The 26,470-nt window shown below is 40.3% G+C and overlaps 2 protein-coding genes across 4 annotated transcripts; one reads left to right on the top strand and one right to left on the bottom strand.

Moving 5' to 3' along the window:
• Positions 1–351: 351 nt before the first annotated feature.
• On the bottom strand, positions 352–12,113 carry commd5 (COMM domain containing 5). The gene is made up of 7 exons (XM_066714781.1): positions 11,721–12,113; positions 9,586–9,746; positions 9,214–9,242; positions 7,062–7,112; positions 4,600–4,695; positions 2,565–2,640; positions 352–707 (listed from the first exon to the last, which is right to left on the bottom strand). The coding sequence occupies exons 1-7, from the start codon at positions 11,869–11,871 to the stop codon at positions 606–608; spliced, it is 666 nt and encodes a 221-aa protein (XP_066570878.1). The 5' UTR covers positions 11,872–12,113; the 3' UTR covers positions 352–605.
• A 1,829-nt stretch (positions 12,114–13,942) lies between these two features.
• fam199x (family with sequence similarity 199, X-linked) lies at positions 13,943–23,098 on the top strand. 3 transcript variants are annotated; one of them, XM_066714780.1, is made up of 7 exons: positions 13,943–14,041; positions 14,891–15,077; positions 15,744–15,963; positions 16,923–17,075; positions 17,998–18,159; positions 18,432–18,692; positions 20,280–23,098. In XM_066714780.1, exons 2-7 carry the CDS (start codon positions 14,911–14,913, stop codon positions 20,448–20,450), a joined length of 1,134 nt encoding a protein of 377 aa, XP_066570877.1. In that variant the 5' UTR covers positions 13,943–14,041; positions 14,891–14,910; the 3' UTR covers positions 20,451–23,098. The 3 variants fall into 3 exon arrangements, with proteins under 3 accessions (XP_066570877.1, XP_066570875.1, XP_066570876.1); XM_066714778.1 differs by having other exon boundaries at positions 14,036–14,135; XM_066714779.1 differs by lacking the exon at positions 13,943–14,041 and adding an exon at positions 14,167–14,396.
• The last annotated feature ends 3,372 nt before the right edge of the window (positions 23,099–26,470 follow it).

The following is a 26,470-nucleotide window of genomic DNA, read 5'->3' as shown; positions in this document are numbered from 1 at the left end:
GATCAATATACAAATAAAACAATTAAAATATGAACATAATATTTAATTAATAAGGCCAATTTCAGGATTATGTCTGTAGTTTGTACATACAATCTAAAAGCTGCAAGGCTCTGTGGGGTTGTGTAACAATAACAAGGGAAAAGCTACCTTCTAGACTGGGCATTTTATATAGAAGTTGAGAACATATATAGGCATTTATTTACAGCACAAAAGAAATGTATTTTCCCCAAGTAACAAGTTTACAAATTTAAAAGGATTTAAAATAGGAATATCACTGTAGTTGTAGATGTGTGCATCACAGCATTATAAAAGTACAACAGATGGATATCAATGAATACTGCTGCTGGACAGTTTTAGGTAAACCAAGTTTATTTGCTCAAGAAGTGTTGGAATAAATTCATTTTGTATTTTTCTCAACAGTTCAGAATTCAAAATTAGAACAGAGACTTGTTCTGGTGATGCAGTTTGCTGAGGTGCTATGGTATCAAAAAGATTTAGCTTACACTTTTCTAAACATGTATAAACATATCATTAACTTCCGTATTCATGGCTATAAAAAGACCCATCAGATCCACCCCACTGTTGTTAAAAATGGCAGAAAGAGGTCAGTCTTGGATTTTCAGGACATTTCTTTTCTCCAAATCATTCATTTCTTTCAAAATAAGGGCAACATTGTAGCGGAGTTCCTGGAACTTGGACACTGGTACCTTAAAAAAAAAGAAAGAAAAGAAAACACAAAACAAAAACAAACAAACAAACACTTCTTTAACTGATATTTCATAAACTAGCAAATGCTCACCTACTGGTCAAGTTTGTTGCCTGAGTTGAAGCTACATCTTTGCAGGGTGAAAATAAGTTTTTATATATAATAATTATAATTAATACATTTATGTATAATAATACATATTATTACATATACCCTAATGAGCTGAGGTTGAATATGCTGCCTGACTACTGTGCTTATTTGTGGTCTCAGAGACAGCAGTGGGGGGGGGGGGGGGGTAGATCTAAATATGCACATTTCCTGTAATGTTGTATTAGTGTACTATTAGCTTAAATACATTTCAATCTGGTACCTGTTTACCAGGAGACAGAAAATGTGCACATAAATGATTATATAAATAATGTAATGCATCTGTTGATAAGCAGAGACAACCACCCATTATACACTCACCTAAAGGATTATTAGGAACACCATACTAATACTGTGTTTGACCCCCTTTCGCCTTCAGAACTGCCTTAATTCTACGTGGCATTGATTCAACAAGGTGCTGAAAGCATTCTTTAGAAATGTTGGCCCATATTGATAGGATAGCTTTGTGACATGGTGCATTATCCTGCTGGAAGTAGCCATCAGAGGATGGGTACATGGTGGTCATAAAGGGATGGACATGGTCAGAAACAATGCTCAGGTAGGCCGTGGCATTTAAACGATGCTCAATTGGCACTAAGGGGCCTAAAGTGTGCCAAGAAAACATCCCCCACACCATTACACCACCACCACCAGCCTGCACAGTGGTAACAAGGCATGATGGATCCATGTTCTCATTCTGTTTACGCCAAATTCTGACTCTACCATCTGAATGTCTCAACAGAAATCGAGACTCAACAGACCAGGCAACATGTTTCCAGTCTTCAACTGTCCAATTTTGGTCTGCTTGTGCAAATTGTAGCCTCTTTTTCCTATTTGTAGTGGAGATGAGTGGCCCGTCTGGCACCAACAACCATGCCACGCTCAAAATTGCTTAAATCACCTTTCTTTCCCATTCAGACATTCAGTTTGGAGTTCAGGAGATTGTCTTGACCAGGACCACACCCCTAAATGCATTGAAGCAACTGCCATGTGATTGGTTGGTTAGATAATTGCATTAATGAGAAATTGAACAGGTGTTCCTAATAATCCTTTAGGTGAGTGTATATGGATGCACTTGCAATACGACTTGTGTTAAATGCCACTTTACATGTTAACATGTACCATTAAGATATTACTTTCTTTACAGTGTAGTTTTACCTGTGAGAAAGTGAGAAATAATGCACTATTGTTTATATACATATAGTACAATAATACCACTATAGTATGAATGTTACATTTCTATCATATTATTATGGAAATATTCCTTCTACTGTTCAGTATTCGTGTTTTGTGTACAAAGCATTCATCCAGACCACTGACGGAGGCTTTGTGGCCAAAATGTAGATTTTTGTGTGTGGTATCTGTTGTCTCAAATAATTAAATGTTTATGTAAATATTTTATCTCTGAGTGGCATCCTCTTTCACAACCAGTAACTCAAGAATGTAGACACTAAACAACTACAACTAAAACTATCATAACACTAAAATATTCTTTATACAATATAAAAATTATATTGATCATATGCCCTTTAAATGCATAACTGATTGCCTTTTGTAAGTAGTAATTGTTTAAACCATACTTTAATTTCAAATGGTAGAAAAGTGCCTTAGTTAAGTAACTGAACATAACACGTCAAAGTTTATACAGATTGTAATAATGTAATGCATGATATATTAGCAGATATTCACAATTATATATATAAATCCTTACCTCAAAGCGATGGGGGATTCCATTCGTTAACTTCATCTGCATGAGAATCGAAGGTTGCAAGGCACGGGACAAGGAGCTGCAATGAAAACACGTCTGTTTAGGCATCTTGAAAATCTGTATCTGTCGAGCATTTTAGAAGATGGTCCATAGTCATTAAAGATGCTGGTACTTTCCATCAACTATAATAATATTATAATTGCTATGTAATTAATAAAACTACTGGCTGGATATTGTACCAACAAGTAATGGTTTAATGTATGGTATGTATGTATACGGAGAGATTTAATCTATATAAAGTAGTAATTAATATTAGCTAATAACTATATACAATTGTTTAAGATCATGAGAAAGAAGACTGCATTCATCCCATACTGTGTGGTTGGTTGCTAGCAGCTTAATGATCTAAGAATATAATCTCGGATCACAAAGAATCTGCTTCAGCAACGCAAGTGTGAAGTTTCCTCCCGTTTCATGCTTTCTGTGCTGAACGCTGTTACACTTTGAACTCGAAAACTTATTTATTCAATTGACAGATGCGTTTACAACGTTGTACTGGTTCCTCTGTGCCTGTGACGTTCGTTTTTAGGATGTCCCCTGGCATTACTATCACTACCAGGGTTTTCATGTAGTTTTCTCTACTCCACACAGAGATAAAATGAGTTGTTTGAGAACAACATCCCTTTCAAACCAGGAATTGCTCTGGCTCCCCAATTTAAACAATTTAAATAGGTGAGCTTTAAATTTAAATATTTCACCTAATACATAAAATTTGTTGTAAACGTAAACAAATACACCACTGATTCGCAGAATATTTTATATAAAATCTTGAAATGCCAACATCAATGTGGCAACATTGGAAACCCCAAAATAAACAGGGGGTTTTACCACCATGTGCAGCCAGTCCGGCCTTATGCGCCACGGTTTAGAGTCTACCAGCCTGGCGCTCTGCACGAGGAACGCAGCACCTTTCTTCCATCACCCCCCGCCTGGCTGATGGAGGTGGAGAACGCCGAGTCATTCCAGAACATCCCATAAATGCTCGATGGGGTTCAGATCTGGTGACAGGCGATAATGGCGGTGTGCATTTCCAGCCACTGTTGCCCATTGCTGAGCATGTCTTTCCCTCGGAGTTCCCTTAGACATCGTTGCTTGTGACGCATCAGCTGTCTTAGTCACTGAAACTCCTGCCAAATACCCCCCGACAATCACCCCTCTTTCAAAGACACCAAGGTGTCATTATAGGCAACCAGGTCTGTCCAGCATTTCTATACATGACCCTAAGCATGCTGGGATATTATTTGCTGAATTAACATGAGCCACACCTGTGTGGAAGCCCTTGCTTTCAATATACTCTGTGCCTCTCACTTTTTCAATTTTTTGTAAACTACCTGTATGATGATGATAATAATGCAAGCAGCACATTCAGGGTCACTTACAGTTTAATGAAAGAATGCATTCAATTTGGCTATTCAATGTAAGCATCAGTTGGTTAACCCTGCCTTCTTTCATAGACCGATGTGTAAAAACATGGCCATAACAAGAAACACGTCTTTCAGAATCTACAGAATAACAACGGATAGATATATTTGAGCCTTCCATGCTAAATTAGGAAATCATTAGTCAGCTTTAATCCAACATTCACTCAAAGCCATTCCACAGCAGTTTTCTATTGCATATTGTAGGCATTTCTCCATTCCTGGAATGGAACATAATGGAAGGGCTTCCAGATCCAAACGACACCCCTGAAGGCCCAATATCCGACACGCACCAGAAGGTTATCAGCTGGTTGAATACAAAGTAGTTTTTCTTGCATTGATCCATGGTGTTGTAATTAGACAGTCTATCAGAAACATCATGGAAGGTTTTTATACAGTTTGTTTGCTGCAGTGTTTTGCAACATTTTTTTTAAGCAACTTTATTATATGTTTGATGAACTCTGACTTCATGGCTTTCAAACCACTGAATCGCATCCACCAGTTCCTTGCCATGTGTTGAAATCAGGGAGAGTTGAGAAATAAAAAGTCCTGTCACTTACCTTGTTGAAATGGCCACGTCTACTCTCCACCGGAAATCCTCAATGCCTGGTAAGCGAGGGCCCTGCCGTGCAGCTGCAGCCTCGAGTGCTGTGCGTCTGTAACAATTCATGGCGACAGTCAAAGAAAGCTTATTCCAGAGCTCTGACACCACCTGAAGTTGCTGAAGTAACGTGATAATTAACTCTGGTCAGTGATGGAAAACATTAAAGAATTAAATGTATTCTTAAAAAGGAACACACAATAATTAGTGCAATTAAACAACTGATTTACCCTGATATGAAAGTCTGGGGTTGTGTCTGAATGTGGGGGTTCATTCACATGAGTCACTAAGACAATGAACTACAATTTCACAAGGTGTTACCACGGTATAAATGACACCTGCAGACCATTCTAACCGTCTATTAATGATTAATTTAATTAGTTATTTGTAGATTCATTTATATAGTGGTGAAGTTACCCTTATAATTGTGTAAATGTACAACATAGTATGTTAGCGATTAAACCATGTATATTGATCAAAGTTTCTGCCCAAATCATACAAAATACCAAAAACCTATAGAGGAAATCAGAACACCTCTCTTGCCTGCCTTTTTTAATTGAGCTTTTCTTCCTCCATTTTAATAATCTCTCAATGAACACAATCCAATCAAAGTGTTTTCTTCATTTTTGAGCTAGGACAATCTACTGCAAATTGCTGATTTGCACAAGATGAAAACTACATCAAGTAAAGATGTCCAACAGTGTAGTGTAGTTACTGACAAGTCTAGTGATAAGCCTTCTGTAAGTATGAGGACTGCCTGTGTGTATGCCAGGGTTTCCTACAGCTATATTCATAGCGTGACATACCACCATGCCTATGCACATTTCTAGGGGAAACCCTGGCACACCGTATATATTTTGTATAGATTATTTTAAAATATATATTAATTTTCTTAAAATGCAGTCCTTAAATGTAAAATTTCAAAACACATACACATAGATCCTGAAGAAACAGGAAAGCAATTGAAAATAAATTTAACAATTCACACACAAGTTAGCTCCTAAATACTCTGCAGATTAACATAAACATACAATATACAGTGAGGGAAAAAAGTATTTGATCCCCTGCTGATTTTGTACATTTGCCCACTGACAAAGAAATGATCAGTCTCTAATTTTAATGGTAGGTGTATTTTAACAGTGAGAGACAGAATAACAACAAAAAAATCCAGAAAAACGCATTTCAAAAAAGTTATAAATTGATTTGCATGTTAAGGAGGGAAATAAGTATTTGATCCCCTATGGGAGAAATGGAAGAAACACAAAATAACTGTCAGTCTCCCTCGGTCTGGGGCTCCATGCAAGATCTCACCTCGTGGAGTTTCAATGATCATGAGAACGGTGAGGAATCAGCCCAGAACTACACGGGAGGATCTTGTTAATGATCTCAAGGCAGCTGGGACCATAGTCACCAATAAAATAATTGGTAACACACTACGCCATGAAGGACTGAAATCCTGCAGCGCCCCCGCAAGGCCCCCCTGCTCAAGAAAACACATGTACAGGCCCGTCTGAAGTTTGCCAATGAACATCTGAATGATTCAGAGGAGAACTGGGTGAAAGTGTTGTGGTCAGATGAGACCAAAATCGAGCTCTTTGGCATCAACTCAACTCGCCATGTTTGGAGGAGGAGGAATGACCCCAAGAACACCATCCCCACCGTCAAACATGGAGGTGGAAACATTATGCTTTGGGGGTGTTTTTCTGCTAAGGGGACAGGACAACTACACCGCATCAAAGGGACGATGGACGGGGCCATGTACCGTCAAATCTTGGGTGAGAACCTCCTTCCCTCAGCCAGCGCATTGAAAATGGGTCGTGGATGGGTATTCCAGCATGACAATGACCCAAAACACACAGCCAAGGCAACAAAGGAGTGGCTCAAGAAGAAGCACATTAAGGTCCTGGAGTGGCCTAGCCAGTCTCCTGACCTTAATCCCATAGAAAATCTGTGGAGGGAGCTGAAGGTTCGAGTTGCCAAACGTCAGCCTCGAAACCTTAATGACTTGGAGAGGATCTGCAAAGAGGAGTGGGACAAAATCCCTCCTGAGATGTGTGCAAACCTGGTGGCCAACTACAAGAAACGTCTGACCTCTGTGATTGCCAACAAGGGTTTTGCCACCAAGTACTAAGTCGAAGGGGTCAAATACTTATTTCCCTCATTAACATGCAAATCAATTTATAACTTTTTTGAAATGCGTTTTTCTGGATTTTTTTGTTGTTATTCTGTCTCTCACTGTTAAAATACACCTACCATTAAAATTATAGACTGATCATTTCTTTGTCAGTGGGCAAACGTAAAAAATCAGCAGGGGATCAAATACTTTTTTCCCTCACTGTAAACTAATGCAATAGACGAATTATACCTGTAAACATATATAAATAAAAACTTGAGCATCATGTATAAACCTTGAAAACAGACCTGTTGCCAAACACCACACTGGCAAAGTCAACAATGAACTCCTCTGATATCCTGCAATGAAGAAAATAAAACTGATATGAATATGAGGTTTCTTCAGTCACACCACACCAATTACTCCAAAGGCCCAAACACTTCCCTTTAAAGCGGGAATGACAACCATTACCAAATGGGAAGAGCCTCTATCCACCAATCACAGAGCACGTGTACAAAAGAACCTGCTGTGAGAAGGAATTCTCCACTCTTCCTTTCCTTTAAGAAGGACCTCCTCACAGTAGCAAATTACCATTTTCTCTCTTACTTCAGAGCCTTCATGCATTGCAATTCCTCTGCATGAACTGATCCAATCTGGTCCGATTACAGATGAAAACTCTTTTGGGAAGTGTGTTACTTGTAAATCTCTCTTCATGCAATTCTAATCAAGCTAAGCACTGAGAACTGCAGGTTTAATCAGCTTTATTCTCTACACATTAGCCTGGCCATCACACAGAGCTGGTTTCTTCCCCTCTGCTGCCCTTTCTGTTCTATTGTTTTCCAGCTCGCTTAACTTGTCGTCCTCCTCCTCATCGTTCGCCTGATGTGCTCTGACTTCGACACCTATACTACACCTGCAGCAAGAACAGTATCTCGGCTACGTAGACCGTGTCGCAGGACACTCAGCGGGCATGAAGTGCAGGTCGCAGAGCATTAAGGCAGTACAAGTAGGCACTGGCTGTAAATGCTGCACATTGAACCGGCAGTGGAAAAGGATATGAATCTATTATATCAGAACCAGAAGTCATCGCTGAGGACATTTAGGACCCAACCAACAGACAATGTCCATCTTCAGGCCCCCGCAGTTCTCCCCTCATATCCCAGGGATAAGATCTCCAGACCGTTCTCCTAGGAGAGATGTCCACAGTGGATGTCCTCAGGCCTTCCGAACCAGAAGTGCAGCAGAATCACACTCCAAAACACAGGTCACCAATCAACATTTTCCCTTCCACTCTGTGAGGAATTTGTTGAGGTAGTCTGGACCTCTTTGGAACCCCTACGTCAGCCCCCTCAGTGATAGGAAAGCAGACGCTAGTAAGCTCACCTCCACACTCCAGAAGCCTAGGAAGTTTGCATGGAGACATGTCCATTAATAATTGATGCAGTCATAATCCTTGTTCAGGGCTCTACCTTCACCCATCTCTCCAGGTCACACACGATGACAGATGCCAGGATGAAGAAGACATGAATCATGTCCATCTTGGTGCTCTACCCAGGACAGAGTGTGTGGGATCTACTGGGGCTGTAAGGTCACTCTTATGGCCCTAGTAGTGGCTTGGCTACACCTCTAGCGCACCCAGGTTAAGGTCCTCACAAGGTTGTGATACATGATGTTTGAGGCAAGTGTGGATGTAAGCCTTGCCAGGTTCCACAAGGTCAGGCAGGTCACCTCACTATGTTCTGCCAGCACCAAGATGACTCCACAATTCACAGGCAGAAAACAGTACAGACAGGATTTGTTGATGTCCGTTTATTAGACATTAATTTAGCTATTATACAGTGTCATGGCTGGGTAATGTCACCCCACTGATGAAGCCTACAGGGCTTTCACTGGAGACTACAGGTGGGGTCATCTAAGAACAAACCCAGCCTTTTTACATCAAGTGTGATCTCTGATTCACAATAACCAACCTGTGACATACTTTCAACCACCTCAACATTGAAGAGAGGATGGCAAACAAGCATGCTCTGCCCTGTCCAGGCACTACAGAGCTGTTGGACAGGTCCTGGTCCTGGAGACAGCCTGTTTGTCTGCTATGGATCATACTCTCTAAGCAATGCCCGGTGCACTGGGATTGGACACTATGCTGCTTGTGTACAGAAACAGAGGGCAGCCCTGCGCCTGGTGGTGGTGGCGGCGTGAGTGGGAGGTCAGCCTCTTGGGCTTCATTCCTTGATTCCAAAGTAAATAAATAAACAGAGTGCCGCGACCTAGAAGGTGATAATAACACTTTTGCAAATTTTCACCTCCTTGACATTGTGAACTAAACGCAGCCCTCCAGAGTTTTACAGACATCCTGCTCAGCGCTGTCAGGAAGCTCTGCTAGTTACTGCCATTACAAATGTGCTTCTCGATGTCAGGAATACTTTGGTACAACCAAATGCAGAAATATAATATTACCTCAGATCCCTTAGATCTTCTTTAAAGACCTGAAAAATAAAATTATTTAGAACTGGTTTATCATCATTAACATAATTATACAATTATTAACATTACAATATTACAAACTAATATACTATTTCATTGGTAATCCATACTTTGTTGTATAGTATTACTGAACAGACTCTATAAAATAGAGAATTATAGACTGTGGTTGCAGTACATTCAGATCAGTAATAATGAGACATTGAGGTAAAATGTTTAGCAGTGCGTTAAAATGTGAAGGAGGAGGAATGGACAAGAGAATGTCATGTATAGTGATACAAGACTTAAAATGCTTTTCGTATCACTATGAAGAATAATTCACCCAGTAATACAAAGAATAACACTCACCTCCTGCTTTAGTGACGATGCAGGGAGACGCAATGCTTCCCTGAGAAGCGCATACATCCCTGCGATGATGAAGCGGAGCTGCTCCTCAGACAGAGCTCCAGAGTCACAGACCACCCGGACCGCTTCGGCACAGTCCTTTCCTTCAAGAGCACCGACAACGGCTAACAAGTAAGAGTATCATTTTTAAAATAGTCTTTGCAATGTGCCACAGTTCAATAAAACAAAAGCACTACTCTACATTGATAATCGATTCATTAGTTTCTAATGATAGGCTTTATATTTTGAAGGCAGTATACACCGATCAGCCATAACATTATGACCACCTGCCTAATATTGTGTTGGTCCCCCTTTTGCCAACAAAACAGCCCTGACCCGTTCAGGCATGGACTCCACTAGACCTCTGAAGGTGTGCTGTGGTATCTGGCACCAAGACGTTCGCAGCATATCCTTTAAGTCCTGTAAGTTGCGAGGTGGGGCCTCCATGGATCGGACTTGTTTGTCCAGCACATCCCACAGATGCTCAATTAGATTGAGATCTGGGGAATTTGGAGGCCAAGTCAACGCCTTGAACTCGTGATTCATAAGACCAGGCCACCTTCTTCCATTGCTCTGTGGTCCAGTTCTGATGCTCATGTGCCCATTGAGGGTCCGACGAGGCACCTCGTCCCCTACCATGGATGTCTGACGAGGCACATCCCTCTTCTGAGGCACCCCATCATGGATGGCCAACAGAGCATCCACACCCAAGGTCTGATGAGCCATCAACACCAAAAGGCTGTTGATGGTCCAACCCCCCCACCCCCGATGGCCGGCAAGAGGCCTCCTCCAGAGGGAAGACCACAGCCAGCAGCACCGATTAAGAAATATCTGATCTCCTTGCTGCTGTAATAACCATACTGCCTGGAGGGGAGGCAACCATTAGGCCTAGGCACTAAGCCGTGGACCCCCAGAGACTAATTTTTCTCCTACATGCCATACATAGGAGTTTTTTGTTTTTCTCTCCTCTGTGCCTAAATGGTTTATTTATTGAAATGTTCACTTACTTTATTTTAGATCATGTAAACGGTTTACAAGTCCATATTTATTTCTTTTACTTTATTGTATTTATGTATTTTATTTTGCGGTCTTGTTTTCCAGTCTGTAAAGCACTCTGTGGCTACCCTGCAAAGGGCGCTATACAAATAAAAATTGATTGAATTGATTGATTGATTGTAGGCACTTTTGGCAGTGGACAGGGGTCAGCATGGGCCCCCTGACTGGTCTGCGGCTACGCAGCCCCATACGCAACAAACTGCGATGCACTGTGTGTTCTGACATCTTTCTATCAGAACCAGCATTCACTTTTTCAGCAATTTGAGCTACAGCAGCTCGTCTGTTGGATTGGACCACACGGGCCAGCCTTCACTCCCCACGTGCATCAATGAGCCTTGGCTGCCCATGACCCTGTCGCCGGTTCACCGCTTTTCCTTCCTTGGACCACTTTTGATAGGTACTGACCACTGCAGACCGGGAACACCCCACAAGAGCTGCAGTTTTGGAGATGCTCTGACCCAGTCGTCTAGCCATCACAATGTGGCCCTTGTCAGAGTCGCTCAGATCCTTACGCTGCCCATTTTTCCTGCTTCTAACACATCAACTTTGAGGACAAAATGTTCACTTGCTGCCTAATATATCCCACCCACTGACAGGTGCCATGATAACGAGATTATCAGTGTTATTCACGTCACCTGTCAGTGGTCATAATGTTATGGCTGATCGGTGTATGTTGCATCGGTCTTGAACATGTACATGTATGTAACGTCCTACAACACTGCAGTCTGTCTTGCCCAGTTTTTTTCTTGCTGGGCTCAGTTTTAGGATATGCGGGTAGGTTTGCATCAAGTTCATTATAGAAAACCGTTTCAAACTGGTTTTTGTAGGTTGTGCAATGGGTTCATATTATTAAGGCTCCCTAGTAATAGAAAACAATAGGAATCAATTGAAACCGCACTAGTTCTTAATATTATTGCAGTCTTATTATATTTATTGTTAGTAGTAGTAGTATTTTAAAATAATCAATTCAGGTCAGTATTAATGCAAACACAACAGATAAACACATACAACTGCAAGTCGTTGATTATACATGAACTGCCTACCTTTCAGTATCTTCCTGAATAATTCTTTATCTAAATCCTTCAGGTGCTTGGCCATGATGTCCACCTCGGCGGGGGCTCTGGCTCCGAGGAAGCCGCTCCTGTCGGCGCTCTGGGACGGGGCTGCCCTGCTGCTGCTGCCGGGGACCGCCATGGCTGCCGAGCCTCCTGCTTCCCTGACTCACCGACACACGTCCAAGCAAAGCGATTTTCTTCCAGCTCTTGCCACCAAACATAGATCCGATAATCTAGTGTGACGTTCCCATCGGCTTTTCTGTTTCAGTTGTTCGTTTTCTCTCATCCAAAATGCAATGCAATGTCAATGAAATCCCAAACACCGACCAGTCTGTTATTAAACAAGTTTTGTGTTTCCGTGTTTGAGACACGTGACAGAGGAGCCCACAATTAACGCACCTACAGCGCAGGCGCGCCACCTGCCGAGCAGCGCGTCACATTGCAGCTGTACTGTCTATTGAATGAAGAGTTTATTTGAGGGTAGTGTTCAAATCCTCTAGGTAGGTGTTATGAACTTGTAAAAACATATTTAAAACATATATATTAAAAGGGGAAACAACATACACACTTAGGGTACATAGATGATGTTCTGGATCAATTTGAGCCGGTAGTTAAAATTAATAGGACTTGTTGTGTTCTTGCACAAAATAAACTTATCTGCTGTTCTCTCTCTCACTCCTCATCCTCCTTCATCTTTCTCTCCCTCATAGCCTTCACATTGCTGCATGTGCACAAACAGTCATTTTTATCACATTGACAGGAGAGCACACAGTTTCTTGAGAGAAATGCAGAGGTTATATCTGTGGGAACTTACTATTTTCTTTTTTGGGGAAAAAAAGTGTCTATTTCTGTGGGAAATGGAGCCTCTTTTTCCCTCTTATCTGCATGCATAGGGGTGTACGCACACACACAGACACACGCACTGTTTTATTTCGGCTGGAAACTGAAGCTCTCTCCGTGTTATCCACACAGATACAACACTATTGTAAACAAATACAAATATTATAACTGAATTATGAGGTTTCCTGCAAGAACTGTGGAGCCCAAACTTGTGGGGACTCAATGTCTTCCCTGTAGGGGGAGGAGCGATACTGATAAAAGGATCCCACACAGGGTCCTACTGAACCTTCACTCTCTCTGTACAGCAGAAGTGCATGTTCTATTCTTGGTCTCTTGAACAAAAGACTTTCAGTCGGTAAGTTGCTAGAAAGCCTCTTTGACAATGATAATGAGATTGAGGAAGAGGTGTCTGAGGCTGAGGACTCATCCTCTGATGAAGAGGACACTTCCTCACAGCCTGAAAATGGGTCTTTATGTCAAATAATTGAAATATTTAATGGTCCCAATGCCCAATGAAAGTCAGTGAAGAGTGCCTACTGAAAACATTCTAAGAATGGTCCCAGGTCCTACACAACATGCTATAATGCATGTCAAAGACATAAAGTTAGCATTTGCATTGGTCACCCCAAGAGCAATAGAGAAAATAACACAGGATATGTCAAATGTGGAAGGGAGATGTGTGCTTGCAGACAATTGGAAGAAGCTTGACAAAACACACTCACATGCATACATGGGGCTTCTTGTACTGGCTGGGGTCTATAGTGCAAAAAATGAATCTGTTGCAAGCCTATGCAGTGCAGAGACTGGCATGGCAATCTTTCATGCAACCATGTCACTGGAGACCTTCTATATCTCCATATATTCAGCAAGTATATGTCCATTATAGCATAAAATGGTTGCAATATGTGCATTTTATGATGAACGAGTGGATAAATATAAGACAAATGTGGTATATATGGAATAAAAAAAATAAAAACAAATTGCCAAGAACATAAATAGTGTAGGCCTATAGCGTTATCGAACATAACATGAGGGTTCATTAATCACAAACAGCACCTCTATATCTCATTTCTAAGAGTGATTAAATGAGTCAGGTTAACTATATTAATTGTGAATTTAAAAAGACAACAAATAAAATCAATGATAATCTGATAAGTGTGTACATTATTAGAAATGCAAAAAATAGATTAGGTCAAATCTTAAAATAAATGTTACGAGACTAACCCACGAAGCAATATCAGAAACAAATGCGTAATAAGAACAAGCCAGTTTGTGTAATTAATCCTCCAAACCTCTGTAGACAGCGAGGTAAAAACACGGCCTGCAGTGCCAGTCCGCCCGGGCAGGCGGCGCTGTGGCCGCGCTCTGCTCCCCAGTCCGGCTCGGCCCCACAGACTGCAGACAGAGGAAGAAAGGAAGTGACGTAATCCGCAAATGGAGTGAGCAGACTATAGCGACAATATTATCAGGTTCGTGATGAAAGAAGCGAGCTGTTCTCGGTGGTACCGTCACATTGCGCGGCGTGTGACTGCTGTCTGATGGCGGCGGCTGTCTCGGCCGCAGGTGGGGTGCTCTGCGGCGCCGTGGTGTGCGCGGTGCGGCGGCGGTGTGCGCAATGGCCCCGGCGCCGCGTCTGCTTCTGGTCTCTCCTCCCTGCGGTTTCGGGAGAGCCGTGTCCGACTGCCGTGATTTCTGTTCTGCATGAAAACTGCGTGACATTGCGGCAAATCAGACGTACCCGGGAAGCGTGGTTACATTGTCTAACCCGGTGAAACGCGTAAAACCGTGTTGCGAACAAACATCAGGCGAATCGTTTCATGTGCAGTGAGTGCATTATGCAATTAAATGAAGCAAAACATCAGATAAACGGCACGATGCACCGCTCTTAACTGCAGTCCGGTGCCCCAGTCTTCATGATCGAGATCGGTATAGATTTATAGGTTTCTGATCAATAACATTCATGCATCAAAACACGGCCACTGGGACTCATTCTGGGGCTAAAGTGTCTGCTGAGTCAGTGTTTCCCTTTTTAAGTTTGTTTTGCCGGTTTAGGTGTAGAAGACATGAATAATGCAGCTTTGTGTAACCCTGGACAGTATTGCACTGTTTCCACAGTAAACACACAATGCCATCGGTGCATCAATTTGCATAATTTTAAGTCTGTCTTAAGAAAATGAAATCCTAAAATTAAATCAATAAAATGCCAGATAAAAGCTGCTAGAGTCCAGGATGTTTTCTCTTACATTTTGCAGTGTCATGTCATTTAAGTACTGGATCCTTTGGATGTTTCATATATCCCATGTGTGTTTTGTTTTAAGCTTTTCAACTACTTGCACAAATGTCTGAAGATCTGTATGAGAAGTTTCTGGCCCCTGAGGAGCCGTTTCCCCTGCTTTCCCAACGAGGAAACCTCAGCGAAGAAGCAACTCTAGATGTGAGTGATATCGGCTGCCAGCTGTCCTCCTGCCACCGGACAGACCCTCTGCGCCGCTTCCACAGCAACAGGTTGGTGTCTGGAAGTGTCCTGTCCCGGTTTAAAGCACTGGTACTGGATAAAAAGCAGTGCTACTGGACATCCTGGTTTAAAGCACTGGTACTGGAAGTCCCAGTTTAAAGCACTGGTACTGGACATCCCAGTTTAAAGCACTGGTACTGGACATCCCAGTTTAAAGCACTGGTACTGGAAGTCCCGGTTTAAAGCACTGGTACTGGATAAAAAGCAGTGCTACTGGACATCCTGGTTTAAAGCACTGGTACTGGACGTCCTGGTTTTTGTTCAGACTGCCACAATAATTGGCAGGACAATTTGAATTGGACTCTGATCTTTTCATTCAAAACATTTACAGAAACTTTTTATTTTTACAGCAGGAATTCTGTTTCTTTTTAGGCCTGAGTTTATTTGTACACTAGTTTGGTGTTGTAAGAGAGCAGTTAAGATGTGTAACTGTCACTTTGCATTTTGATGGTGCACTTATTTTGTTATTCATATTTCATACACTTTCTTGAATGCTGTAGTAATTGCAGAACAACTTTAATAAACACATTACTGTATTTTATACCTGTCATTACTGGAGCATAAGGATGAGAGAATAAATGTTAGGAGTTTCAGAAAAGTGAATTGAGCCGTGCCCAGGTCAGGTTGTCTGTAATATTTGGATGCTGTGTTGTCAGGTGGAACCTTACCTCCTGTGGCACCAGCGTGGCGAGCTCTGAGTGCAGCGAGGAGCTGCTCTCCTCCGTCTCGGTGGGGGACCAGGAGGATTGCTATTCTCTCTTGGATGATCAGGAGTTCACGTCATTTGACCTGTTTCCAGAGGGAAGTGTGTGCAGTGATGTCTCCTCCTCCATCAGCACGTACTGGGACTGGTCAGACAGTGAGTTTGAATGGCAGGTAGGTCAATCCCATGTGAGCAAGTCTAGGGTTGAACAAGGGTTATATTACAGTTTAACCAGAGTTGTGTGTCAACTTGGGTCTTGCTGAATTTGAGACATAAAAACATAAGAAGGTATCCAATGGAGAGGAAGCCATTCGCCCCATCGTGCTCGTTTGATGTCCATTAATAGCTATGGGAGGAATAGAACTAGATGAAGTAACGCATGAGAAAGACCTAGGAGTCTACGTGGACTCCACTTTCTCCATCCAAACAATGTGGGGAAGTGTGAACTCCACACTCAGTGCTCTAGAGGCAGTTCAGAGGAGAGCAACCAGACTTATTCCAGGTCTGAAGGGAATGTCTTACTGAGAGACTGAGGAACTGAACCTTTTCACCCTGGTACAGAGGAGACTACGTGGGGACTTGATCCAAGTCTTCAAAGTCATGAAAGGCATCGACCACATCAAACCAGAGGCGCTTTTCCAGATCAGCAGGGACACACGCACCCGGGGACACAAATGGAAATTGGGCTTCAAGGCATTCAAGACAGAAAACAGGAGACACTTCTTCACACAGAGAGGCGTCACAATCTGAACAATGCGATGTGCGATGTGGCTGAAGAGACAATTTGGGAACATTCAAAAACAGACTGGATAGGATCCTTGGATCACTTAGTTATTAATGGACACCAAACGAGCATGATGGGGCGAATGGCCTCCTCTCGATTGTAAACTTTGTTTCTTATATACTTCTGTTCCACTTGTATATTCATATGTTCACCAACATATGAACTTCAGTGTTGGTGGGGTACTAACTGGGGTGTTATTTTTTCGGGGGGAAATCATGAATGTGCTTTTTAACATTGTTAATGCTGGATATGTTTGGAAAAAGGAAATGCATGTTTTTTTTTAAGTCAGTGCTAAACAAGCAAAGCTGCCTAAAATAAGTGAATAACTATTTTGGTCTTATTTTTTAGCTGCCAGGAAGTGACATAGCAAGTGGCAGTGATGTGCTTTCTGACATAATACCCAGCATTCCCAGTTCTCCTTGCCTTGTCCCAAAAAGGAAGAGTAAACCACACAGGAACCTGGATGAGCTGCCATGGAGTGCGATGACAAACGATGAACAGGTACAGATTCAGCTCAAGTGGTATGATTGTCACGTACGAAGAAATGCATGGTAGTTAAAGTTCGTCTTTGTGGTGTCCAGTTGTATATGCTTTAGAAACGAATGTAATGATAACAATGTGGTTCTAAAATGAATCGCAGTGACAGAAACCATCTTCTACTGTCAGATATTCATAGAAAACACTGTTCAACTATTCTAAAAACCTGCCATTTATGGGTTTCGTTTGGTTTTATATATGATTTTTTATGTAATATGAGAGAATACTATAAGAAACTGGCAACTGGTAATATCAGTATTAACTTCAGAGACGATTCGTCTTGAATATAAAACATGTCAAAGTGTGCGACTTGTTGAACCTAAAGCAGTGAGGAGTGATCAGCGTTCAGTTGGGCTGAAATACGTTATTATTCATTCTTGTATCTGTGAAGCACAATGTGGTGGTTCTTTATGCACATTTCAGATATATGACCTTGACTGGACTAATATAACTTTCAGGCTGTTAGTGAAAGCCCTCCGTTTACAGTAGAAATGTGAGTAAATGTGCCAGGTTGGTTATTACATGTGCAAGAAAGCATGTAGATCAAATGGAAAAACATTTCTCTTCAGAGAACTAAAAATGATGAATGTGTGTACAATATATACACACAGGGGTTAGCTCCTCACAGCGTTGGGACCCAGCTGTGACTGGACTCGGATGTCTGCCTGTGTGCAGGTTGTATGATCTCCACATGAGTCGGGGGGGTTTAGCCAGGTGTTCCGTTAATCTGATTTAATCTTCCCAGGTTTTATGTGGTCTCCTAGCTTCCTTTCTGTAGCCTCCTTCGTCCATCTTTGGTCTGTTCTTTCGGAAATGTCTGATATATATAGTAATATAATATATATGATCTACATGTGGCTTATTTGTTTTTTACTATTTTTTCCAGGTTGAATATATTGAATACTTGAGCCGAAAGGTCAGCATCGAAATGGGATTAAGGGAGCAGTTGGACATTATAAAAATAATTGATCCATGTGCTCAGATATCACCCACGGATAGTGAGTTTATCATCGAACTCAACTGCCTGACGGACGAAAAGTTAAAACAGGTGAGATGTTATAATCTGATGGATGCCAGCCCTTGTGATGCTCTGACTGTAGTGCATTGATCGTGTCTGGCCTGTGATGACATTTGTCAGTAAACTATCCCATTTCAGCGACCTGTCTTAAAGCAAGTGCGTGTTCTCTATATTCAAAAGCATCAAATTACATCTATATTCAAGATCATTACAGGCGCCCAGTGCTGTGCTGGAGGGAAATGTTGACTGTCAGTCCAGTGGTCTGGTCAGACTGTGTAACAGCCCAGTAATGTGTGCCACAGGTCCGCAGCTACATTAAGGAGCACAGCCCCCGGCAGCGGCCCAGCAGCACCAGGGACAGCTGGAAGAGGAGCAGCTACAGCAGCGGCAGCACCAGCGGGGTCAGCGCCACCGGCAGCAGCAACGCCAGCATGGTGAGCACCACGAGCAGCAGCACCGGCTCCGTGGGCTCCAACTCCAACGGCAGCGCGGCCAACATCAGCCGGGCCCACAGCGACAGCAACCTGTCCGCCAGCGCCGCCGAGAGGATCCGGGACTCCAAGGTAAGAGCGCATAGGAGTGTCTGGACTCCTTAAACTACTGGGATTGATTGTTAATAGTTTACGCTTTCAAAGTTAACAAAACTATACATGTTTTTGATTATTACATAAACATTGAATATAGAAATAAAATAAGTCATAATTGTAGTTACTGTTCAGTAAACCTGATTTCTTTGTGTTTGGACTTCATTGATTATTGTGCCCTTTTTTGTGGAGTTTGTATTGAATGTGTTGATCCAAAACAACGCTGATACAATTTGGGCATGAGAGGGTGTTGTCTCAATCGGATCATTTATTTAATTGCATTGTAGATCTAAGATAATGAAGCGAAGCGGATCTGTATTCAGGAGGGGTGTTAGTCTGCCTGCATACAGAAGTGAATGATGTGAATGCTTTCTTAGTACCAAAGTGATTTAAGCGCTTAAAGGAATGGGGAGATTATTAAGTGGTTTAAGTACAGACTTCATTACCACTTTGCCTTAGAATGCAAGTCATGTAAAAACTGAGCCCTAACTATCCTAACTATAACACATCATGTTAGGAGCTGTGCTAAGTTAAGCTCACTCTAAAGAGCTCTATCACACCATCAGCCATGACGTAAATCAACACGTAGCTAATTCACAATCATGCACAACCGTCCCCAGAAGATGCATGTATGCAATCTGTACATGTTGCCAAACAAGAGGAGCAAAACGGAGGTCTTCTGCAAATTAGGATTCCTGGTGTTGCTGGAAAGCTGGTAATGTAAGCGTCTCAACGCTACCCACCACTCTGGGCTACAATCCCCCAGAGCCGACCAGGTAACAAACCCAAAAGCAAACATTGCACATTAGCCCTTTAAACTGAGAAGTGTCCCGAGTGTGCGATGCTGCAGCTCAGGCGAGTAGGACAGCTTTTAAAAGCTCCGCGTCTCTATTTCCAAACTGCATTGGTTTTGTGGTTTTTGTGATCAACTGTAGTGCTCAGATTGTCGGCAATATGAGAGAAATAATTGTTAACAGTATTTTTTACTGTTAAATGTATTTGGTGTTTTATATTAACTTTGTGTTGGTGTTGTTTACTTAACCCAGACATTTACATGGGTTTCTCTGGGACTGTGCCTTTTCAATATCGTGATTTTACTTAACGTAGTGATTTCCAGGAATGTAACTGCTGTTATATGTGCTTCAGCCAGTAAGCATCTTTCAGCTGCCTGTTCAAGTATAATATGGAAAATCAAGTCAACTCAATTTGAGGTTTGATTTTGAGGCCATTGCCTATATTGATGGATGCCTTTAGTCTGAGAAACCAGTTACTGAAATGAAAGTATGACACCATGAAAGATGCAGCTGGAAACCATGAGCTCCAGTGGTTAAAACTGAACACGACGATTTTCATTCTTCCTGCATGTGAATTGAGAACTGTTTTGTAGGGAGCCTACTGTAAACTGTTTACAATAAGTCCAAGTGACTACTGCAAATTAGCAGAGAAACAAGTAAAGGCTGCAGAAAACCCCACAAGGGTGAATTTTAATAATTCAAGGAAAAATCTGTTTATCTGAAAGATAGTTTCCCACTCTATGCCAAGGTTGTCCCCTAATGTCTTGAACAGAAGCGATCCAAGCAGAGGAAGCTGCAGCAGAAGGCTCTGCGCAAGAGGCAGCTGAAGGAGCAGAGACAGGCGCGCAAGGAGAGGCTGAGCGGCCTCTTCCTCAACGAGGAGGTGCTGTCGCTCAAAGTCACGGAGGAGGACCATGAGGGCGACGTGGACGTCTTGATGTGACCCGAGTGAATCCCTCAGTGTTCCCTCGGAGCCTCCGCTTGTTGCATGTGGAGAAAGTGCCACAGACGTTCGCTTTGCAAACATGACATGAGTTTTCTGAAAGATCTCGGAATGAGTCCCAGATGAAGCAGACATGCTCTGAATCCTAGTGGCGCCACTGTGTTTACAGCTTGCACACAACTACCTATGCAACTAAGCTTTGACCTTCATAAAGTGGGATATTTTCAAATGTAACATAAGGAGGTTAGTCATCTTTAAATGGAGAGCACCTTACTTTTTGATGTAAATAAAGCACTTGTTTATTATGTAAGATATTTATTTTCTTATCTCATGTGCTTTAAAAATAACACAACTGACCCTACGGGAGTTTTACTTCAGACCTAAAGGATGAAATATGTAAATATAGCACTAAAAGTAAAACACTATCATGCTTTTGAAACATTCAGATATTACAGACAGAACTAAGAAAATTACAATGTGTTGACCTGACGTCTGTCTGTCGGACCAGTGTGCAGTACGAGGCTTCGAGGGGACACTGAAGTTCAGACTTTTTTAGTAGGTCATAGCAGTTTTGTGTTGAATAAAATTAAAAATGTTAAATTTTTATGTAAAGTTCTGTTGTAAATACTATTGCTTTTGAAACAGATTGTGTATTTACTGTATTAGTTTGGAGCTGTTAAACAAGGGAGTAAATAACATGGTTATAATTTCTACCTGAATAATGAACTATTCATTTCAATTTTATTATTGGGTTTTTGTTTATTTTCTTTGTAAACCTTTACTTTTCTAGGCAGTGAATCCTATCTTCAAGGAGTTTAATTCTTGGTTTATAGGAATGGGCAGAATGAGGCTTATTGCTTTAATTGGACAGTGCTTGTGTTAATGAAGAGAGAAATATAGAGGGTGTCCTTTTTGTTTTTTAAATTGTGAAAGAGATTTAAAGGACATTTATTTTGTGAATCCACTCCACTGAGTGCAGTTGACTTGCTGTGTCTGTAGAAGCAACGACTCTGCCTGAACACTATGCTCGATGTAAGCTGTACATTACTGTAAATGTATTTCCCATCAGGAATCTTGAACTTGAGTCAAGATAAAGACTAACATATCATAAGGTTTAGTTTGTTGTCGTATTTTTTGTTGTGTGGATTTAAACTTTAAAATATTATTTTAAAAAGTATTTCCCTTTCTAACGCTGGTATCCTTATTTTACTAGCCAGCTCCACTAGAGCAAACAACACTGCAAATACATGAACCTGCCATTTCAGACAATATTTTGCTATTTCGAGTTTTTTTTATATGTGGTATTTAAATTATGGAGAATGAAATAATTGAACAATAGGATTATCTTCTATATATATATATTTTTTTTCTCCTCTTTGATTATTGACTCTTGATTATGTCATAGTCTTCATACAACAGTTGCGTTGTTCGGCTGAGCCCTAGGGAAGCTTTGTCATAGGGACTATTGGATATTTATTTGGGGTTTTAGAAAACAGCAAACTGTGGTTACTGTAAATACACACTTTTGTAATGCAATAGTTTCTACTATACAACTGAAAACAAACCTTGCTTTTAATTACATATCTATCTATATATAAAACCAAAATCATTTCTAGAGTGTACGTTTTCTGATAAAGTAAAGCAATTTTACCCAGTTTTCCAGTCTTGGACATTGACACTGGTTTAATGCTGTTATAATTTAGAACACAGTATATTATTTTTCCAAATGTCATTTTTTCTGTATATGATGAAAAGCATTTCAGCTCAAATATTCCTTTCATTGCTCATGTTTATTAATCACATAGCTTCAGTACACACTATACTGTACTCTAGTAAACTTACCACACTCGCACACACAGGGTTACAGCTTTGCAGCGTTGAGGCCTCAATGTTGTAGACAGTGGAGGGAGTTCCATTCATCAGGAAAATGCTCTGGATATTTGGAAGTTGCTGAATATGCACGAGATCATATTAGAAATCAAATATCAATCTAATAGATGGACCTCCTTCCATTCTTCCTGTATTATCTGAACTGTTTTGAAAAATACTTTAATGTAAACAAGTTTAATTAAATTCCTGCTCTGTATTCGATTTACACTTATTGTAATAACATCCGGGAGTCCTGAATGTTAGCCTGCTACTCTGAGGTTCCTACATTTGATAATTACATATTGTTTTTGAAGGCACTTGAGCAGTAAATTTTTAATCTTAACATGAATTATGTTCATTACAAATCTTGCTTTCAATCAGATAGTCAGAGATCTGTATGTATCTGCTAGAGTGATATTAAATAATTTGACTAATTTAATGGAGTACAAGTCTGTAACATTACTTTTTTAATTCTTGAACGGGGCAAGATCTATTCAAAGATAGTGTGGCTATCTTTTTTTTTTTTTTTTTTTTTTTAATGGATACATACATAATAATAAAGTCGGTGTGTATGTTAATACCAGAATTTGAGTGGTTATGTTTGTTTCTGTGCTTCGCTATGGAAAGTGCAAGAAAGCCCCCCTCCCCCCAGAAATAGCACACATGTTTTGCTTTGTACAGACATTGTTCAAATTAAATTAATGTATTAAAATGTTTCTTTGCCTCTCTATGTATAATAAAATATACTTTCGAATGCAAAAATATAATTTGTATAGTTACATTTGTTGTTGGTGGGGGCTTTTCTATATTATTTTTAATTGTCACTTAGTTTCTTGAATATAATGATTGGCTTTTGTTATTATTAGTCAAAAAGCATCGTCTCCTCACATTCATTTCCAGTAGGTTTCTGAGGCACTAAAATGCATAAAGCAGCATTTCTGTTTTAAAGATCAATGGCTCAAGTTTATATTTTGGGTCTGTGGTAAACCTGCTCACCGTGGACGGCCACTTCACTCTACCCCCCTCAATATGGAACCAATATATAGAACAAATATCTCTATTCATTATTGGTTCTCTGCCATGTGAAGCCATAGTGGAGTGATTTTGAATGTATATTGTATTTAATCTTAATTTTCATAACAGCCAAATTTTAAATTTCACTAATTTGTAAATTTATAGTAAAATTACATTAAATGTAATCGAACAGGTTCAGCATCCCTTGTAGATCAAATTGGAACTGTAGAAGCACAACCTTAATAATGGAAACTATTACTTTGTACAGTTTAACAAATACATTTTATCTTCAGTGTTTGTATCTCATTTTAGTTTTATCTTCAGCAGATTATAAATCACTAAATTTTGTAAAGGATACAACTTGATTTTAGAAATGGCCACAAGGTGGCAATAGCTGACCTTACAATGAATCTTACAATACTCGTATACTGGGTAGGTGTAGCAACATTTCAATCCTATGGTTACATATTTACAGTGCCCTCTCACGTTTATTCATACTGTTGATGAACTGTAAACACGGTTTCACAGAAGAAAGGCAAGTGTGGAATAATTCTGGTGCTCAAATAATTGGACGTGTAAAATGTTAATACTGACAACACTGCGCAGAGCAACATTATGTTTTACACATAAGGGCATGGCAAGAGAATTATCACATTTCTCAAAGTATCTCAAAATTAATTTCTGCAAGAATAATCCTGCATGAGCCTCCTGTTGTCTGATAGATAATAATAAGCTTCTGGAACTTTTATAGAAATTGTATCTATGGGTGCAATCAATATTGCAGAATATGTCTGTTCATAATCACGTACGCAGGAAGACAGTATCATAGCAGTGTGTGTGTGTGTGTGTGAGATCATAGTCACTGCACAGAGACCCCAGATGTACATCATAACCAGGCTAAGATAAGTGCCTGTCTCTCTTGTTGTTGGGGGAAATGTAGTTTACCCTGTTAAAGCATGAAGCCTAATGAATGCATATTTTTGTTAATAAGATAATTAGTGTAGATTGTTTCTTCTGTGTATCCTGTGTTGAAAAAAATGTATATAAAATATGACAACTCCTCCAAGACAAGACTCAGATCTCTGAGAATGGGTTCCCAGAGTGCAATGAAACAAGCCTGAAATATATATAAAAAAAGAGCTCTGTCCTGTCTTATTTGCTGAAGATTTTTCTTCTCCTTACACTTCTAAAGGTCACCTGTTTCCACAGGGTGTATAAAGGAGGTTGCACAAAGAAACAATCCATTAGTAGCATTCACTGTCATGGTCAAAGTCAGAGAGCTGTTCGAAAAGGCAAAGGGCCATTGACCTCCATCAGTCGGGTGATGGCTAAAGAAACAAAAAAAATGAACCTACCAGTTTCTACTACAACATCCATCATCAAGAACTTCAGTGCAACTGGAACAGGAAGAGGATGCAAGAAAATATTAGCACTGCATATTATGAGAAACATGGAGGTTAGAGATCTCCAAGAGCACCTGGCATCATCAGTACAATGTCTCAAAAAGTACCATTTGACAAAAAGAAAGAATTGCAACTCAGTGGCACTTGGGACAGTGTTTCAGGGTAACATGAAACACGTTTTACTTTACAGACAAACTCATCAGTGTTATATTTGGCACTGAAAAGATTAGGCTCATTTTGAGGAGGACATCATCCCCTCTGTGAAATATGGAGGTGGATCTGATTTGCTTTGAGGTTGTTTACATCTTCTGGTTCTGGTGCCCTTGTTATAATTGAAGGAAAGATTAATTCAAGCCCCTACCAAGACATTGTGGCCAAAAATCTGTTTACCTCTGCTGCACAGCCCCAGCTTGGTTGAAAATGGGCATGATGTAAGAGCATGCATCGAAGTCTACAAAGAAATGTGAAACACAAAATCAGCATTCATGAATGGCCATCGCAATCCAGACCTACAGCCGATAGAATATCTGTGGTTTTTAACAAGCAAAAACCAATGGATCAGGAAGCTGGACATATTCTGTCAGGAGGAGCAGTCGAAAATCCATCTTGAGAAGCACCAGAATCTACCAGAACCTACCAGTACCAGAACCCAATTAAAGACTACAGGAGTCACCATCTCTGTGTCATTCGAAGGTGAATGCTCAAAGCACCGATTGCAGAGACGTGCGTGTGATTTTTGTGTTTTTTGAGAAACATGCCATTATTAGTAAATCCTAAATTAGTATATTCCTCAGCGCAATATACTCAATATTAAAAAATATATATATTTGAGAAAAAGGAAAAGATTGCACACTTGAATTTTCCTGTTATCAAGGGTATGAATAAATGTGGAGGCCACTGTATGTATTAAACCAAAGGTTATATAAAAGGATACTCAATATAATATAATGTAATCCACAAATGTACAGCTATTTTAATGTCGGCAAATTAGTCGAAACAAACTAGAAAAAGACCTTTTGATCATATTTCAATTGCATACACGGGAGGGAAAAAAGTACTTTGTTTCACCTTCCCATGACTCTTTTTATTATTGTTAGTATAGCTATTATAATGTGGCACATAAACAGGGAATGACCACCGTGTACTTAATAAACAATGTGTTATAAACCAAGCAGCTAGAGGCAATACAATAAAAACTATACAATTTGATTTCTTGAAGTTAGAAAGTAATATAAAATTCAAAACTCAAGGCACATATATATTGATTTTTAAAATGTCAGTGATGGGATCAGCATACTTTTATGGAAAGCCTGTTATTTGTTTTTTCTTAATTTTCACAATTCCAGAACATATTTGTACTGCCAGATTTTGAATTCTTGAATGACAATCCAATAAACTATTTTTTTGTGTGCATTACTATTGTAAGAAGTCTATTGTTATGACCAGGTCATTATAAATTATATTATTTTAATGCAAGTCTGTGTTAAGCAGTTGGGGATATTAACTGTATGTTGACCAAAATGACTGAGAAATTGTATGTTACTATATTGTTTGGGGAAATCAATATTACTTATTTAATTTTTTTCAGTACTTTACCCAAAACATTTGCAAACAGTTTATTCAATAACAGGTAGTACTGTTTGCCAGATCTATATATACTTTTCTGGTTACTCCATGCATTTAAGTGTGCCTTCTTAAACCACAAATTGATTTTCAAGCTCAAAATTGCATTAG

This window comes from Amia ocellicauda, chromosome 10, assembly GCF_036373705.1.
Source record: "Amia ocellicauda isolate fAmiCal2 chromosome 10, fAmiCal2.hap1, whole genome shotgun sequence".
NCBI classification, from domain to species: domain Eukaryota; kingdom Metazoa; phylum Chordata; class Actinopteri; order Amiiformes; family Amiidae; genus Amia; species Amia ocellicauda.
This window is presented reverse-complemented; position numbering and strand designations above follow the sequence as displayed.

Coding starts and splice junctions, on each gene's coding strand:
- commd5 (XM_066714781.1), bottom strand. CDS start 11,871: ATGGCGGTCCCCGGCAGCAGCAGCAGGGCAGCCCCGTCCCAGAGCGCC. Junction 9,243..9,585: donor CATCGTCACTAAAGCAGGAG/GTGAGTGTTATT, acceptor TTTATTTTTCAG/GTCTTTAAAGAAGATCTAAG. Junction 708..2,564: donor GAATCCCCCATCGCTTTGAG/GTAAGGATTTAT, acceptor TTTTTTTTTAAG/GTACCAGTGTCCAAGTTCCA.
- fam199x (XM_066714778.1), top strand. CDS start 14,111: ATGGCGGCGGCTGTCTCGGCCGCAG. Junction 17,076..17,997: donor CGATGACAAACGATGAACAG/GTACAGATTCAG, acceptor TATTTTTTCCAG/GTTGAATATATTGAATACTT. Junction 18,160..18,431: donor CGGACGAAAAGTTAAAACAG/GTGAGATGTTAT, acceptor TGTGTGCCACAG/GTCCGCAGCTACATTAAGGA.